General features: G+C 43.1%; 1 protein-coding gene across 3 annotated transcripts; it reads left to right on the top strand.

Annotated features, from left to right (window-relative positions):
* Positions 1 to 9070: 9070 nt before the first annotated feature.
* Positions 9071 to 18329, top strand: tnnt3a (troponin T type 3a (skeletal, fast)). Of its 3 annotated transcripts, XM_085464866.1 has the most exons (12): positions 9071 to 9149; positions 9612 to 9764; positions 11627 to 11644; positions 12292 to 12310; positions 12446 to 12491; positions 12583 to 12699; positions 13161 to 13238; positions 13568 to 13681; positions 13752 to 13864; positions 14062 to 14152; positions 15144 to 15184; positions 18210 to 18329. In XM_085464866.1, the coding sequence occupies exons 1-12, from the start codon at positions 9086 to 9088 to the stop codon at positions 18241 to 18243; spliced, it is 888 nt and encodes a 295-aa protein (XP_085320992.1). In that variant the 5' UTR covers positions 9071 to 9085; the 3' UTR covers positions 18244 to 18329. The 3 variants fall into 3 exon arrangements, with proteins under 3 accessions (XP_085320992.1, XP_085320993.1, XP_085320994.1); XM_085464867.1 differs by lacking the exon at positions 11627 to 11644; XM_085464868.1 differs by lacking the exons at positions 9612 to 9764; positions 11627 to 11644.
* The last annotated feature ends 605 nt before the right edge of the window (positions 18330 to 18934 follow it).

Genomic DNA, 18934 nt, shown 5'->3' with positions numbered 1-18934 from the left:
TTTTTTTCCTTATAGAACCTATCGAAGGTTCACTGCTGCTATTGAAATTCATGTTTGCCTTTCTGTATGGCTCCTAGGACATAGTGTATTTTAATGCACATGCTGTTTTTTGCAAATTGTGCACAATAATATAAGAATTAGTGTATGTCAAAAATGAAATTAGCAAGACACTCTTGTGCATTTACAGTATTGAGGGATATCCCTCTAAAATTTCTGTAACTAGAAAAATGTAATAACAAGAACACAATAAATCCCGTTAGCTCTCTAGACTCCCGTGTCATGTCACCCGGCATGGGTGGCAGCTCCGGCGGCCACAGTCGTGGCAGCTCCGGCAGCTACCGGCATAGCACTGCAACAAATCCATGACGTGCCAGCCAAGCAGAACGTAGACGTGGCCGTGCAGGCTGTGCTGGACATGGACTTTGTTCCTCCAGTGTGCTGACCCCCTGCTTGGGCAGCGCGGGCCCCTCTGGTGTGCTGAGGCCCTCCCACTCAATGAGCTCCTCCACAGGCAGCACGGGCTCCTCCACGGGCAGCATGGGCTCCTTCAGCTCGCTGAGCTCCTCCGGCTCGCCAAGCTCCTCTGCAGGCAGCACGGGCCCCTCCAGCTCACTGGGCTCCTGCAGCTCACTGAGCTCCTCCGGCTCGCTGGGCTCCTGCTCGGGCAGCACGAGCCCCTCCAGCTCGCTGAACTCCTGCTCCTGCCATTTTGACCCAATCTCTTTCTTATGGTGGAGTCATGAACAATGACCTTGACTGAGGCAAGTGAGGCCTGCAGTTCTTCGGATGCTGTTCTGTTTTTTTTTTTTTTTTAATGACTTCTTAGATGAGTCGTCGCTATGCTCTTGAGGTAATTTTGGTTCGGCGGCCACTCCTGGTAAGTTTAAGCTCTGTTCTGTTTTTGCCATTTGTGGATAATGGCTCTCATTGTGGTTCACTGGACTCCCACAGCTTTAGAAATGGCTTTATAACCTTTTTCAGAGAGAGAGAGATTTAATTTATTTTTTTCTCATTAGTTCCTGAATTTACTTGGACTGGTCCATCTTTAAACAGCAGGACCTAGAGACCTTCACTCAGTCTGTCCTCTTCTATATTAAGTGCTGTGTAGAGAATGTGGCAGTGACCAAAAACCATTCATGTTTTTTCTAACCGATAACTTTGGATGACGAGTTTTATACTATATGACTGATAGCTCCTTACCTGAACAATATGGAAACCAACAGTCAATCTCCGGTCTCACAGAGCTGCCAGGAGGACTGCCATGATTGCCCTTTACAGTCAGACTACTTGCACTTATAGTGTCAGCAACATGTGCACTGAAAATGTCGAGGAATGTTTAGCAAGAAGATACAGACGGACAAAATGGTGGTGGCTAACCAATCGGACATAGTGGTGGTAGACAAACCTGAGAAGACGGCCACAGTGATCGATGTAGCGGTTCCGAATGACAGCAACATTAGAAATAAGGAACACGAGAAGCTCGAGAAATACCAAGGGCTCAGAGAAGAGCTCAAGAAGATGTGGAGGGTGAAGGTGACGGTGGTCCCAGTGGTAATCGGAGCACTAGGTGCAGTGACTCCAAAGCTAGGCGAGTGGCTCCAGCAGATCCCGAGAACAACATCGGAGATCTCTGTCCAGAAGAGCGCAGTCCTAGGAACAGCTAAGATACTGCGCAGGACCCTCAAGCTCCCAGGCCTCTGGTAGTGGACCCGAGCTTCAAGGATTAACCGCCCACAGGGGCGAGTGGGGAATTTTTTTTAAATATATATATATAAAAAAAAACACCCAGCACGCCCCTGCGGGCGGTTTATCCTTCAAGCTCGGGTCCTCTACCAGAGGCCTGGGAGCTTGAGGGTCCTGCGCAGTATCTTAGCTGTTCCCAGGACTGCGCTCTTCTGGACAGAGATCTCCGATGTTTTTCCCGGGATCTGCTGGAGCCACTCGCCTAGCTTGGGAGTCACCGCACCTAGTGCTCCGATTACCACGGGGACCACCGTTACCTTCACCCTCCACATCCTCTCGAGCTCTTCTCTGAGCCCTTGGTATTTCTCCAGCTTCTCGTGTTCCTTCTTCCTGATATTGCTGTCATTCGGAACCGCTACATCGATCACTACGGCCGTCTTCTTCTGTTTGTCTACCACCACTATGTCCGGTTGGTTAGCCACCACCATTTTGTCCGTCTGTATCTGGAAGTCCCACAGGATCTTAGCTCGGTCATTCTCCACCACCCTTGGGGGCATCTCCCATTTTGACCTCGGGACTTCTAGGTTATACTCGGCACAGATGTTCCTGTACACTATGCCGGCCACTTGGTTATGGCGTTCCATGTATGCCTTGCCTGCTAGCATCTTGCACCCTGCTGTTATGTGCTGGATAGTCTCTGGGGCATCTTTACACAGCCTGCACCTGGGGTCTTGCCTGGTGTGATAGACCCCAGCCTCTATGGATCTTGTACTCAGAGCTTGTTCTTGTGCTGCCATGATTAGTGCCTCTGTGCTGTCTTTCAGTCCAGCTTTGTCCAGCCACTGGTAGGATTTCTGGATATCAGCCACCTCCTCTATCTGCCGGTGGTACATACCGTGCAGGGGCCTGTCCTTCCATGATGGTTCCTCGTCTCCCTCCTCTTTCTTGGGTTTCTGCTGCCTGAGGTATTCACTGAGCACTCGGTCAGTTGGGGCCATCTTCCCAATGTATTCTTGGATGTTCCTTGTCTCATCCTGGACTGTGGTGCTGACACTCACCAGTCCCCGGCCCCCTTCCTTCCGCTTAGCGTACAGCCTCAGGGTGCTGGACTTGGGGTGAAACCCTCCATGCATGGTCAGGAGCTTTCTTGTCTTTATGTCAGTGGCTTCTATCTCCTCCTTTGGCCAGCTTATTACCCCAGCAGGGTACCTGATCACGGGCAGGGCGTATGTGTTGATGGCCCGGATCTTGTTCTTACCATTCAGCTGACTCCTCAGGACTTGCCTGACCCTCTGCAGGTACTTGGTGGTTGCAGCCTTTCTAGCGGCCTCTTCATGGTTCCCATTTGCCTGCGGGATCCCCAGGTACTTGTAACTGTCCTCTATGTCTGCAATGTTGCCTTCTGGTAGTTCAATCCCCTCAGTTCTGACTACCTTCCCTCTCTTTGTTACCATCCGACTACACTTCTCCAGTCCGAACGACATTCCAATGTCATTGCTGTATAGCCTGGTAGTGTGGATCAGTGAATCGATGTCTCGTTCACTCTTGGCATACAGCTTGATGTCATCCATGTACAGGAGGTGGCTGACAACTGCTCCGTTCCGTAGTCGGTATCCGTAGCCAGTCTTGTTAATGATCTCACTGAGGGGGTTCAGGCCTATGCAGAACAGCAGTGGGGACAGAGCATCTCCTTGGTAGATCCCGCACTTGATGGTAACTTGTGCTATGGGCTTGGAGTTGGCCTCTAGTGTTGTACGCCACATCCCCATTGAGTTCCTGATGAAGGCTCTTAGGGTCCCATTGATCTTGTACAATTCTAGGCATTCCAGTATCCAGCTGTGGGGCATTGAGTCATAGGCCTTCTTGTAATCAATCCAGGCAGTGCACAGGTTGGTCAGTCTGGTCTTGCAGTCTCGGCTGATTGTTCTGTCTACCAGTAGCTGGTGTTTTGCACCTCTGGTATTCTTGCCAATTCCTTTCTGTGTCCCGCTCATGTATTGACCCATGTGCCTGTTCATCTTAGCCGATATGATGCCTGACAGGAGCTTCCATGTAGTACTGAGGCAGGTTATTGGTCGGTAGTTGGAGGGGACCGGTCCCTTCTTGGGGTCCTTGGGGATCAGGACTGTCCGGCCTTCAGTTAGCCATTCCGGGTGTCTTTCGTTAACTAGCAGCTGGTTCATTTGTGCTGCCAGACGCTCGTGGAGTGCAGTCAGCTTCTTCAGCCAGTAGGCGTGAACCATGTCGGGCCCTGGTGCTGTCCAACTCTTCATACTGGAGACCCTTTCTTGGATATCTGCCACTGTGATGGTTACTGGACCCTGTTCAGGGAGGTCGCTGTGGTCTGCCCTCAGATCCTCTAGCCACTGAGCATTGCCGTTATGAGTTGCATCCTTCTCCCATATGCTCTTCCAGTATTGCTCCGTCTCCAGCCTTGGACAAGAAGGCATCGGTGGGCAAGGGACGAAAACAGGGCGTTGTTGGAATGCTACTACGCAAGTAACCCCGGCGGAAGGGGCTACATGAATAGGATGAGGGACCTATGGATTCTTCGATACCCAACATCCACAATGACGGCGAAACAACTAGTAGCTCAGTGTTCCAACATTCGAAAGAAGGGACTGCTCTCACAGCTAGAGATTGACGAGGTACAACACAAATGCTACGGCAAGGAGGAGTCAGGACGCCAGGTCAGGGGGGAGATATCATCACCCCCACCCGAGATTGGGTACATAGCCCCAAGTGCGATAGGAGAAGGATCGTTGAGTGCGAGAGGAACTGACCTGAAAAATAGGATCATGGCCAAGCTTGAAACCTGGATCCCCCGTAGCCGGTTACCAAGATTACGTGAAGTACCCTCAGAAGGTCTGCTAGATGATGTTAATGCAGCACTACGGGCAATACCTACAACCACGATTACCGACACTAACAAGCTGATCTACAATACGGCAGCAGTGATCAGTGAGATGCTTGGCTACAAGTTGAACAGCCACAAGGGGCAGTACCCTCCATGGAGAAGGAGGCTAGAGGGCAAGATCAAAGTAGCATATATATATATATATATATATATATATGGATAGATAGATCAATATCTCTGTTTCTACACTCATCAATAATGTTTCTCTAATAAGCTGCCATTTTCTTAAAGGTATTTAATTTAACTGCCCTCCACAAATATAACTCTAAACATGTCACCAACGGGGGCACTGTTTTACCACACTGGTGTGTTGAAATGTTTCCTGATGTGTGCTGCTGCTGTTTTAGGAAGAATGAATGAATTCTCAGTGACTTACCTGGGCAATAAATGTTAGATTGACTTGTTTCGCCATCTTGTGTTACAAATTTGTATTACATGAAATTACAGCCCAGCCCTGGTTTTATGACTTCAGCTGAGATCACTTAAAAACAGTACATAAATGTTTCCAACATGAAGCCAGGGTGGTTAGTTTTCTTCTGTTAAGAGCTTTAGTTAAATTTAACATAAATACCTTTTACATCTTCTACTTGTTTTACAGTCATGCATCATAAGGTTGGGATGTGTATGCAATATGTACATTTTATCCTACAAGGATTTTGTAATTGTGTGTTTTTAAAGCTAATATAAAAAAGCATTTAATCATATTTGTCATTAATTACATTTGTTTCTACCCAGCAGGGAGGTCAGGTAAATTGTAACTCTGCATCAACAAAATCAAAGATAAAATCCTTGATGAAGTTTCATCTGTTTGTGTTTTCGTGATACTGATGGTTTGAACCTCCCACATACACAGGTAACCAAGACTTCTCTCTGTGTCCTTAATTTTGTTACTGTAGCACCCCCTGGAGGAAATTGCAGGCTCTGTCAGTATCTGTGTGACCATATACTAGTGGAGACTTTACTGAAGGGTTCCTGCAGCAGCTTATTTAGACTTCACAGCTGAATGGAAAGACAGTCATCACAGTTCAGACTGGAGATGATTTCTGGAGGATATAAGAATGCAGCTCTCACTCATCTATAATTTAATGTCGCTTAACTCAAAGGTCCCACAGAAACACAGAAGCCCTGACCCAGAATAAATTACATAACTAAGCGAGACACACAAGTTCAGCACATAAGTCGCATTTAATTAAGTAGTAATTTAAATATTTATATCATTAAATTTAACTATACTTCCATGCACTAGTGATGGCAAAACATTTCCATCTAGTATTTGCTTTTGCATTCTGGGCTACTGCAGTCAGAAAAACGATCTGAATCAGAGCCACTGTTTAGCAGGACTATATTTGTCCGTCAGATTGATTCTTTTAAACCAGCGAATCAAAGCCTCAAAACAAGAGGTGGTTCAACATGTTGGATTTACAGCTTGAACTGACAAATCTCTCAGCTTCTCATGCTCGCACAAGTATGCTGTACATTATGTTTATGTGTCCCAGACTTCTGTGGGAGGATCAGAAACACCACCTGCCTCGCTTCCCTGACGTCCAACATCTCTCGCTCTCAGATGAAATTTGCTTGCCTAATGCAGCAGCCCCAGAATAGCATCCTGGGGTCATTTTGGCTGTCCCCTTCTCCAAACTTGAGCCTCCCTCCTTAGCACTCGACCCATCCATCTCCTTATTGAGTGCCAGAGGAAGGAGGTGGGGGCAGCAAAGGCGTGGACCATGTTCTGCCACGGTGGACGGCCTCGCCTCTGAGCTCATTCTTTGGCCAATAGGGAGGCCGAGCGGATCGAGTATCACTATAACAGAAGGACATAATCAGCGCGGTAAGTTTGCAGAACCTTACAGCCTGTCTTGGCCAGCGGGAGCTCGTTTCTTTCAGCTTTTCTGAGGTAAGGAAGTAAGGGGAGTGAATGAGAGTGTGAATGGTAGCGAGGAAGCTCAGGTTTAGGCCTAATGTCCCCCAAACATCACCCAGCCTCAGGACAGTTGAGTCCACATGTGCTAAAATCACTGCCATGAGTAGCAGAGGCTGCTGCTGAGGGCAGGTGTGAGAAGGAAACAATTAATAGTGGATCTCGGAGTAAAAAAGGCCTCCCTCTTCTGTGTTTGAACCCTGTTAATGAAGTCCAGTGTTTGACGGTGCTGAGTGCCTGAAACCTTGGTAAACAACTTGTGTTTAGTGCCTTTCTGTATCTGTGAGCACCCAAAAGAAGCTCAGCCTTTGGATTACTTTTTAGCAAGTTTGTAATCTATCTAAAATCCTCAGCTGATGTTTCAGACGTTTGAAAGTTCTCTAGGTTCTCACCAGACAAGCAGCTGGACTTTGTTGTTGTTCCTGTTGCTGTTTGGTTTGAGTCCAGTGACCCAGTGGGGGTTCATGCCTTTGGGATTTACAGTTGGCTTAAAGCCTCTGAAGCAGCTTTCCGCTTCAGGAGACAGAAGGTGACACTAACGAGTTATATAACACCACGAGAACTGCGGCGACTAATCCCGTTGTTGTTTTTGGTATTTGACCTCAGATCTTTTCTGGATTGCAGGTTTTCTCTTATTTACGTTTACGTTTTGGTGAAGCTGTGAAAGGGCGTGGCATGTTCTCAAACTGAACCTCACATAGCTTGAGGATAAACAGTTTATCATCTCGAACAGGAGCCGAGGGGCTCACGAGTGGATGTAAAGGAATCGTCATTTTGTCATTACACCGAGCTTGGAATTTATGACATTTGGGAATTAGACCTTCAAGGCGGCCTTCCTGGGTTTATTTTAATTCTTGAGCAAAGTTCCCCCAGGTGATAGGGATCCTCAGAAGGATGATTGAAGGAACCATGTGAGAGGAGAGCCTGATAAGGAAATGAAGGTGGAATGATGGGTTGTGGTCCAGGAGAAGGAACCCAATCTTTAACAGTGGGTGCACTGAAACTGGATCTGTGGGACCTGTGCAGCTGTCTCTTGGAAATAGCTGTGATGTCGGACGCCTTCATGGTGGTCTCACGCTAGTGAGGCCAATGGGCAACTAATCCGAAATCTAATCACTGGGAAATTAAATCATGCATAAATCCAGGTCATGTGTGTTTATCATTGCAGGCTTTTGATTAGATCTTAGATCCAAACCGGGATTTTCCAGCAGGATCAGGATACTGTTGATGACTGTAGAGTGGCAGCATCCTTTATTCTTTGACACATGGTGATGGAAAAGATTTAAGTTTCTTTAAGGTTTCTTTTTTTCACCCGACAGCAGCCCAACATCTATCCTCTGAGCAGCTGGAAAAAAGACTATTTGCATAAATCTATGTTTGGCTTCCTTCTCACTTATCATGAGAGAAGCAAATTCAGCCCTGAGGCTCAAATTTCAGTCGACAGTCTAATTATAAACTGAAGAAGATTTGGAAGCGACAGATCTTAGGAATGCCTTTAATGCAACATGCAAGATAAATTTTATTGACAATCATTTCTAAATAATTCTACTCAAAGATTTCTATATTATTATTTTGTGGAGGTGTTGGAGAAAACTGTGCAGGCAGACAGGGTGAGGTATGGTCTGGGTGGAGCCACTGAGACATATTTAAGACATCTGCAACTTAATCCTGAGTTATAAATACATGCAGGCTGGGCAGTCGCTTCTTACACACACTTAAAGTTTCTGTTTTCTCTTCTGATTTCAGGTTGCAAAGTCCACTGTCATCATGTCCGACACAGAGGAAGTGTAAGTCAACCCACATTTTTATTCACAAATTCTAAGATTTTAATCTTCTAGCAGTAGATTGGCCAAAAAACGTTTGACTTAAGGCCTTTTTGTGAGCTAGAATCTTAAATTGCTGGACAACACTAATAAAGAAGATCCTGAGCTAAGATGATTTAGTCAAATAGCCGTTTTCACTGTAAACCACAAATTTTCATGTTTGATTTTGATGAGCTGCAACAATTCTAAGCATTCCTTTGTGTTCTGTCTTGCAGTGGGGTCGAGGGTAAGTAGCACCACCACTCCTGATTATATATCTAAAAAAATGATCCACTCCTAAAATTAGGTCCAGGTACAGTCGGGAGTTCCATGCTAAAGGCCCAGGATTACTTCTGAATCTTGTCTAACTGACTTTCCATCCCCTGTAGAGAGTTATTTGAACTGGACAAATTGCAGGTTTGGCTTGACTCCTCCAGATTCAAGTTGTGCAATAATGCTCTCTCTCCTTCAAGCAAATGACCACACCAGCACTGACAACAGGACAGTGCCTTTTATGCTTTGTGAGATTAAAATATAAACTTTTAGAAACATAAATCGCATAAAGCGGCGCAGTCCTGTTGGCAGAGAGTCCTGCAGCTCTGCATGACAATATGCAAATGTGCAGTCCTCCTGAGCTGAACACACTTTGAAAACAACTTGGAAGTTTTGCTCCAATCAGCTCATGAGGACTGTTTTGTGTATGCTTAGCATGGATCCCCAGTGTACCCACATTTTGCTTTTGTATTCTGTCAAAAATGGGTACATATGGGATCTTTTGATAATGTTCTTCTGCTCCTCTCTTTCTCGGACGGACGTGAAGAATACGATGGTAAGACACAACCTCCAGACTCCGGATGATAAGTCTCACGTCACTGATACTAATTTGTTAGTCGTCCCTGAACAGGTTTTTGTGGCATGCTAGTTAACTCTAACATAACCTGAGATAAGTGAAGACACAGGTTGTAAACAAAGTTGGTTGGCGACAGGTTAGAATCTCTCTTTTGTCTTTGACTGCATCCAATTGCAGTGCAGGTATTTCCAGGAATCGATCACATTTCATCAATGAGTGACTGACCTTTTCTTTCCTGTAACTGCTTGCGGTCTCACCTGCTTTAGCATCATCCGGTGACAGTTCGTTTGAACTGCCTCACCACGAACCTCCTCATATCTCATATCTCACATCTCCTCCTTTCATCCACTGACCGCCTCCTCCCCTCTTCCATTTCTCCTGCTTCCATTAACCCTCTCACTGCCCTTCCTCTCCCCTTTTGACTCGCTGCATGTTGTGTAGCTGTAGAAGAGGAGGTAGTAGTGGAGGTAGAGGTGGCCCCTGAGGTGGCCCCTGAGCCAGAGCCAGAACCACAGCCAGAGCCAGAACCAGAACCAGTGGTAGAACCAGAACCAGAACCAGAACCAGAACCTGAGCCTGAGCCTGAGCCTGAAGGTATGTGGCATGAAGGGGGGAAGAGGGTATTGGATCCTTTCCCAGGCGTCACATGCGCTCCGGCAGCTACAGCCAGTTAGTTCGATATAACTAACCCTGATGTGCAGCCCAGTCTCACTGCAAAATGAGCAGGAGCAATGCTGGTCCCCATGAGTGTCACAATAAAGGCTTTAAACATGTAATTATGTTCGTATACATGTAACTCCACAAGACATGATTGTTGAAAAGCCCCTAAAGTCTTTCAGTGAAAGTTGACATGACATTCAACCTCTTGAGTTTATTTATATTTGACTTTACTGTCATTTCTAGTTTATGTTCAATCACCCTTTGGTTATGGTAAAAGGTAAATGGTCTGCTTCTTATATAGCTCTATCTGAGCACTCAAAGCACTTTACACAACTTGCCTCTTCACCCATTCACACCCGCACTTTTTTCTATGCTCTTTCAATGTTTGCAAACTAAAAGCATTTGGTTAATTTTAGACAGACTTAGCCTTTTCCCAACTTCTTTTCCCACAAAAAATGTCCACAGTTATACACCCTGTATTGTAAACACACAATATGTTTGTATCCTGAACACTTAGCACTGAACATTTTGCTGTGAGATTGGTCTATACCTTCTCCATGTCTGCTAATGTTAAGCTAACACTACCTTTCTTTTACCTCCACATGAATTCAGAGAATGAGTTCATGAGTTCATGCAGAAGCTGAAAATGCTATGTTTGAACTACTATGGTCAGAAAGTGAAAACATGCTAATAAGCTCACTCCTTCAGCTATAGCTAATAGAGTTGTGCTAATACTTTAACTTTCCATTAGCTCTCCATTCTAAAAATGTTATCTTTGAGAAGCTGGGACATGTTTTTGGAGTTATCTTTCTAAACACCATTAAATTTGCATCTGTTTCTTTAGTAACAAATAATTTTACAGTTCTTGCTAGGTGGCTTTTCCACTAGCCTAGCTCACTGTATGCTAAAATATTACCACAAAATCATTTGAGAGTTGAAAAATCTAAGACAACCAATAGAAAAATAGAAAATAGATTTTTTTTTATTTCAACCCTGTGTTTACTACTGCACAACATGCAACCAATTACTCTCTTTGATAGGATTTAAAAATTGGATAAAATTGGTACCATACCTGCAGGATAGGCTACATCTGATTGCTCCCTGTGGGAAGACAACCCTTAGTGCTAATAGGAGGAAAAAAAGATTTTAAAAAATAGACTCATTTTTCATCTTCCTCTTAATCTTGTATTCTGCTCAATCATGTAACATGCAAAAAATATGCCAAAACATGCCAAAAATAAAACATGCTAATTTGTTTTAAAACTACGTACATATCCCTATATCTTCTCAGTCCAGCCTCTATGGTGAAAAGGGTGAATGCAGGGTAAGGTGTAGCTGAGACCTCGATAAAAACAAGGACTTGGTGCAGCCAATCATAAATGATCAATTAATATTTAAGGGATGTATTTATCTCAACCCCTTCAGTAGAAATATGAATAAGTTTGGATTTTTTGACAGCTTATTCCCTTCTATAACTTTAGTAAACAGTTTGTTTGTTTTCTTTTGTAATTTAAAGCTAACATGAAAAATATTATACATAAATGTGATTCCGTACAAATTGAACTACTGTTTTACCATCTTAGTTATCGAAGTAAAGGTAAAACTTTGCCCTTATAAGCAGCTGGCTTTCTTAATCAGTTGATTGTGGTAACCAGTTTCTTTATTTTTTTTAAACATGCTAAGCTTGAGTAGATCAGCTGTGTGCCTTAGTTAGACTCTGTACAGTTTGCAGCTCCCAGGCTTCCCGCTAATGCTGTTCTGTTCTGCTTTTTGTTTTGGATGCCTGCTGCATGCAGACCCCACTGAAGAGGAAGGTATGTAGATTTAAAAACTTCAATCTTAAATCTGTCATTCTGGTTTTGGGAAGGACTACAGTGTCCAGGTCTGACATCTGTACTCAGGGAACGCCTGCTGTCTGTCCAAATTTTACCTGTCTGTGTGAATCCAGGAGCGCTGGCCCTAATTGGCATCCAAATATGAAGGTGAAAAATTTGGAACCACTAGTGGAGAAGGAAGGGTGAATGAATATGAAATGCTAACACGTGCTTCACTGCACAGCAACCCCACACTCTTGCTATGCCACTTGTCATCTGCATGGCATGAAGCCGCCAGAATCTGGGTTCAGATAAATGAAGGAAACAGGGAAATGTTTTGCTTGGGGTCAAGCCAAAAACAAAAAAAGACATATTCTCTGTATCAGTGTGAAACCAAAGACCAACGTTAACAATTCAGGTTTACTTTAACTGCACACCTGTTTAAACTGTTTGCAATACATGTTTGCTCTTATTTGACTGTTGTTCTAACCCTAACTTAAAAAGTGAATAGCCTATCCTTTTAAACTGTCTAATCTGTCACCTTGATCCAAAGCCACACTGAGTAATGCTTGGGTTTACTGAAATAATCTGTTTTCTTTCTAATCTGGTGAAATTCACTCATCCCCTCTTCACTTCTTAACCTGCAGAGGAGAAGCCAAAGTTCAAGTAAGTTCCTTCTTATGTAGTCTGACTTGAAATGATTCCTGTAGACATTTAAATCGGAGTTATTTGGGCAAAAAAGACAAAGAAAGGTTCCAATTAGTGTGCCAGTACACTCAAAACCCCCACGCTCTCTTGCAGGCCCACCGCCCCAAAAATCCCAGACGGTGAGAAAGTGGACTTTGATGTAAGTCCGCCTGCAGTGTAGAAGAGATTTTGTTCATTTCCGGGTGTTTCTTTGCACAGCTGAATACTGCTTCTGTTGATCCGCCCCACAGGACATCCAGAAGAAACGTCAGAACAAGGATCTGATTGAGCTGCAGGCCCTGATCGATGCTCACTTTGAGCACAGGAAGAAGGAGGAGGAGGAGCTGATCGCCCTCAAGGAGAGGATTGTAAGTATTTAGCTAATGGGTAGTTTTATCTGTTCATATTTCCATGGAACTGGAAAATTGCAAAAAGCCTTCCACAATAATTCATCCACACAGGAAATACTTCCTGCCTTTTGCAGTTGGTGACTGGCTCTCATTTCTGGCCAAGGAATGGCTTCTAAAGGCTGAGCTCTGCTGGCTCTGCATGTCTTCTCAATGTGATTCATTTTATTAAATAAAATTTGGCTCACAGACAAGCTGATAATGACACAAATCAAATGGAGAAAAGACAAAACATCAACAATAAAAACACTAAAAAATATCATGGGAACAATAAAACACTATATTTTTAATTTTTACATTTTTGTAATTAAAAAAATCTTTCAATTATCTTAGTAGAGATACAAAGCAAAAACAAGGACACTCACTGTGTGGTGTGTGAGTTATCTTTGTTTTCTAACCCAACGTTTGCTCCTGTCCCACAGGAGAAGCGTCGTGCCGAGAGGGCCGAGCAGCAGAGGGTCCGCGCTGAGAAGGACAAGGAGCGCCAGGCCAGACGTGAGGTGTGTTATTTTCAAACTATGAAAATGTGACTGCTATATGAATATATGGAGCAAAGACAAAATGTCTTGGTGCAGATATATAAACATAACCTTTTAAAATGTTCCCTTGAAAAGAGCGAACGTAGTTGGAGTTTCTTGTGACTTCCATTTGTAGGCAGCAAAGTATTTAAAGCCAGTTTTTCCAGGTTCAGGATGAATAAGTGCAGCTAATGTTAGTCCTGGGACCCGATGTTGTAAGTACTCTGTTCAAATTGGTGGTTACCAGGGACGATCAGAGAGCGGGTGGTGGATGCAGAGGTCTCACTCTGAGGTATTTTTTGTCAAATCAGGAGGAGAGGCGGATCAGAGAGGAGACTGATGCCAAGAAGAAGGCAGATGATGATGCCAAGAAGAAGTCAGCTCTGTCCAGCATGGGCTCCCAGTACAGCAGTCACCTGCAGAGAGTCAGTATACATGCAGACAGACACACACGTGTCTATGGGATCAGCTGTTGACCTGCATCTGTCCAAACAGGCTGACCAGAAGAGAGGAGGAAAGAAAGAGACTGAGAGGGAGAAGAAGAAGAAGATCCTGGCCGCCAGGCGCAAGCAGCTGAACATCGACCATCTGAACGAGGATAAGCTGAAGTACGACTCGGCTGTGAAACTAAAACTATAACCTTAGACTTTTACGCCTGTGTAAAATAGTTTGAACGTCTTAGAAATGTCCTAGAAAATGGTGAAAAACCTCAACAAAGTAAAGACAAGGAACTGAATGTGCCAGAAGCAAAATCCACCTGTCAGAAGAACTGCTTGGTTTATTTGTGTTCTTGTGTTTGCTGCAGGGAAAAGATCAAAGAGCTGCATGACTGGATGACCCAGCTGGAGTCTGAGAAGTTCGACCACACGGAGAGACTGAAGAGGCAGAAGTACGAGGTGAGACGGCGTCCTCGTGAGCGCCCACGATGGCGTCTCTGACTGAGAACTTCTCAGCCAATTTCATGCATTTAGACAAGAACAATAAGACGGGTTTGAGAGAGGTCAGTGGGATGAGAAAAGCATAATATTTTACATTTCTTTCATTTGAATTATTTAATACTTATTTAAATACCATAAAACTATTTTCCTGCTTTTCTTTGATTTCAGTTTAAAATGTGTTATTTCATTTTCTGGGTTTTCCCTTTTATATGAGACAAAAAGTTATCTTTCCATATATTTTATCACATTTTTTTGGTTTATTCCCATAATTAGTTGATGAGTTTATCCTGACATTAATCTAAACATGTTTTGAACTGAATGCTAAAATATGATTATGTTTTTAAAAAATTTAAGGTTTTTAGGACATTTTACATTGAAAATATTTCATTACAATTTCATAAAAACCAGAAGGTGGGATTTCTTTCACTACTAGTTTGTTCTTATTTACTTGATTCTCTTGATTTTTTTATAGTTCACTAAATCCAAAGATTTGTGGGACACCTAATATTTTTTATGACTTAAGAAATCATATATGTAAGTAATCATTTATGCAACAAATTATATTATCAATTATTGTATATAATGAATTATTAATTTTTTACATACAATAATTAATCATTGGTTACATGCAAATTAATAATTAGTATATAATAAACATTCAGCTACAGAGGACACAAATTTGCTTTTGTTGAACTTTTATCTACTTGATTGTTGTTAAACATTATGTTTATTTACAGACTTTTACTTTACCTCAAATTATCTTGATTAAATTCAATTTGACCATTTAATAATATAGATAAATAGTCATAAATAGTCTAAAGTTAAGAGCACAAATGACTCGGTGCTTCAGACGTGCCAGGTTTGTTGTAGTTTGGTTTTGGTTGATGAGGTTGGCATCCCAAGGTCACCTCGGGATTTGAACCCTCGATATACTCTTGATTTCCTCCAGGTTACTACCCTGCGTAAGAGAATCGAGGAGCTCAGTAAATTGTAAGTAGTGCAGCTGAGCAGCAGTCATGCCGGCTCCCTGCATGTTAGCACGGGGAAAGTCAGAGCAGAGCGCCCCCGCTGGCTGACATAGGAAACAACACACCACCTGATTAAAAAGCGAGAAAGACAAAAGAGGACGGAGGAGTTTGTTTCCAAAAGGTGACACGTGCTCATGGGATTCCAGGAACCTCTTATGAATAAGAGTGGGGGTTTTAACTTTTTGCCAGGATTGTTTTTTTTAAAACAAGGATCTCAGAGAACCAGTCTTAAAATGACTGGAACTGATTTTATATTCAGTGAGTTTAAATGTGGACAGAGGTCCTGCCTGCATATACTTTAAAAAATGGGCTTACCTGTATATAATATCTATATATAAATCTATTTATAGCCTCTATATTAGCACAAGAGCTCTCTGTTTATATTATTATAACTACTACATGACTATGCTACTGTACTGTTTGACCTGTTTTGCAGGTGACAACTGCAAAGAAAAATAAGATATTTTACTGAGAAAAATAAAGAAAAAGGTAGGGGTGGTAGATGTCGTTTAGACGCTTGGCAAGAGTCTTTATAGGCCCAAGAAGCGCCTCTATACCAAGTTTGGTTGTTCAACTCCAGATCGTGTAGAAGTATTTGTGCATTATAGTAAAATATACATCTAATGTCATGCATTTAATGTTAAATGGATGCATTGCAGAGAACTGCAACCGCACTTTTAAATTAGTAAAACTCCAATATTTGTCGTAAGCCACAGTTGCTTGTACGTTGGTGAAACAAAGAGAAACTGGATGAACACGGTGCCAGTTTTGGACTCAAACTCTCTGTTTGCAAGCAGATGAATAATCTGAAGTGTCTGTAAAGGTGGTGCTGAGTGACTGTGATGCTCAGTTTTACATCACACAGCCTCAGCTATGTGTTTGAGCGAGCATAAAGGTAAGTCAGGGTTTGGTGAGGTTTCACAGCTGAGCTAAAGGGGAATTAAATGTTTGTGCTCCTTTGTGGGAAACCACAGCAGACGTGCTTAATTTGGTGACATCACAGGACAGAAGAAACTCTGGGTAACAAAAAGATTCTTATGCACGGCGCTGCCTTGGTTTCCCATGATGCTTTGGCCCGCAGCTTTCAGCCCACTCAGCCCGTTCAGCTGAAGGAGTCGTTCTCCGAGGTAAAGGTATCCTGCTGCAAGTTAAAGCTGCTGCTGTGTCATTTCCAGGTTCTCACGTACAGGATTCGCATTGATGAGTTGCAGAAGCAGTGAGTATTGTCATTGCTGACTTCGCCAGCACCCAATAATCCCCCCCAAAGTATAACTTAATTTAATTCCACATGATAACGTGATAATGTGATAACTCTCCCCTCGGAAAGACATAACTGTCATCACACTGAGACAGTTCATGTTGGTTTAAGGCTGAAAACTAATAGGGACAGAGTACATCAAGCTATGAAACACTAGACACCCTGCAGGGAAATTTTAGTGTCTAAGAGAGCAGCCTTTTATTGTGTGTGCAGGAATAACAGCTGAGTTATCACAGTGCATTATTTGTTTTCCGTGTCAATTTAGACCAGGGGTAGGCAACTCCAGGCCTCGAGTGCCGGTGTCCTGCAGGTTTTAGATCCCACCCTGGGTTAACACACCTGAATCAAATGATTAGTTCATTGCCAGACCTCTGGAGAACCTCAAGAAATGCTGAGGAGTCATTTAGCCCTTTAAATCAGCTGTGGTGGATCATGGACACATCTAAAACCTCCAGGACACCGGCACTCGAGGCCTGGAGTTGCCTACCCCTGATTTAGACCCTTCAGTGATAACACCCTAGCCTTGACCCTAACCATTTAATTTATCATTAACATTATAAAATGACATGAAAAGGTCTTAGAAAATCAAGCATGCATCTTATGATGAATTTTAGATAGAAGACTACTAGTTTTATCCCTCAAACAGTAATAATCATACAGTAAACACAAGAACACCTCAGTAACATGCCACAGATGGTTCAGTTCCAATCCCGGTCCAGACACAGGCCAAAAACATCTCAGCTGTCATGTTGTTTGGACTCTGTTGGTCAGCCAGACTAACGAGCACAAGTACTTAATGCAGAGGTGTTTAATAGAAGGGTGCAGCTGCATCATCACGCTTCTACCCTGAACATTAAGTACTCACCCTAAGACATCAAACATGACACATGAAACCTTTCACGATATGTCAGTTGCATTCGCTTTCTTTCTGGCAGCAGGTGGGCGGAGCTTTGGTGTTTACAGACTGAGCTGCGTGCCTACGTTGACCATATTTGGGAAATATGCTCTTTATTAAGTATAGAAAAAAAAACTGTCTGGACATTTCGAGCAGTCTAAGGCCTGAGCTTCTCACAGACTCACAGGTCTTAATTAGAGCAAACACGACTGTAACGGTGCATACACGATCGAAAATAAAGGGGATGGATTTGAGGTAGTGCCTTTGGATTAATTAAGCCCATGCAGGTAAGTACAGCATGAGTTGTGCATGCGAGCTGAATGGGTTGTTTTTTTCTGCTTCCAAAATCCCACTCAAAACATACACTAAACAGACCCTAAACAATTTATGAGGATTTTCATGTTTTTTTCTGAATTAAGATATTTTTCATATCTCAAAAAGATAATTTTAATATTTTCAGTTACTTTTTTGAATGATTGCTGCACAAAATTTTAACAAAAATCTAAATCTGTACGGTTGGATAAAAACACACCCATCCGTTTCTTTAACTGAGAAGAGATTTTTATTTTAAGCAGCCAGTTTCCTCAAGAGATTTTGGACAAACATGCTTGCAGCTAGTGAAATGCTCTCAGCTTCATATGTGATGATGCAAAACATGTTTTTGCACTCTCCTCGTGCTTGACTTCTACCAAGGAGTCTTTGAGCTGTTCACTGCTGTTCTCTGAAGTTTGAGTTTGAGTATAAATTTGCAAATCAGCATCGACGGCATCGCACAATGTGAGAACAGCTCAAAGTTCTGAAATATGTCCAATTTCTTTGCGTTTCGCATTACAGCAGCAAGAAGGGAGCCGCCCGCCGCAGAAAGTAGATTACCCGGCCCGCCAGTGCTCAGAAACCAAACCAGGATAATCTCGGACACATGCCTGATGAAGCAATGCACGCTGTGGCAAAGGTCTTAGCTCAGAAGAAGCCTGTAATGCTGAGGTTTACCCTGCAGCCAACCAACCACACTATGAAACATGCAACCAGGAGCCTTTAGCTGCTCTTCAGTAGGAATAAAAACCATTAAACTTTGTTGCCGTCACGCTTCCTCACCCTCGACTGTTTGGTTCTCAGTATTTTTGTAAATAAAGTGTGACACTTCAAGCCATGTCTGTAGATCTGTTGTTCTTTAGTAAATCAATAAAGTTCAGTATTTTTAGATGTGTAATTTTAAAGTCGTTTCTTCAACACTGTTAAATGACCCGGCAGGAAACAGAGGCCCTGCTTTTATCAGAGTCTCCAAATATTTTAGGTTTTGCAAGTGATCAGTATGCACATTATCATTTGTAACTGAGGGAGGGAAACTAGTTTATATATAATACTACTTATATAAAAAAAAATCTTATTTTTAATCTAAGATAGGAGCTTATGAAAGCATACCCAGCCAACATGTATATATGGGCCCCACCTGGTTTTTGCTCGGGCTGGATGGGTACCATGTGGGCATGGGCTCAAACTGGGCTTTTTGTATGGGGCCTACTTGGGTTCTTCACATTAAACCCATATGGGCCATCCCA

The sequence above is a fragment of the Copadichromis virginalis genome, linkage group LG7 (genome assembly GCF_057382275.1).
Source record: "Copadichromis virginalis isolate Kocher_CV1m ecotype Utaka linkage group LG7, C_Virginalis_male_GT1.1, whole genome shotgun sequence".
NCBI lineage: Eukaryota > Metazoa > Chordata > Actinopteri > Cichliformes > Cichlidae > Copadichromis > Copadichromis virginalis.
Note: the sequence above shows the minus strand (reverse complement) of the source record. Positions and strands in the feature narration are given on the sequence as shown.

Coding starts and splice junctions, on each gene's coding strand:
- tnnt3a (XM_085464866.1), top strand. CDS start 9,086: ATGGGATCTTTTGATAATGTTCTTCTGCTCCTCTCTTTCTCGGACGGA. Junction 12,700..13,160: donor TCGCCCTCAAGGAGAGGATT/GTAAGTATTTAG, acceptor CCTGTCCCACAG/GAGAAGCGTCGTGCCGAGAG. Junction 13,682..13,751: donor ACAGCAGTCACCTGCAGAGA/GTCAGTATACAT, acceptor CTGTCCAAACAG/GCTGACCAGAAGAGAGGAGG.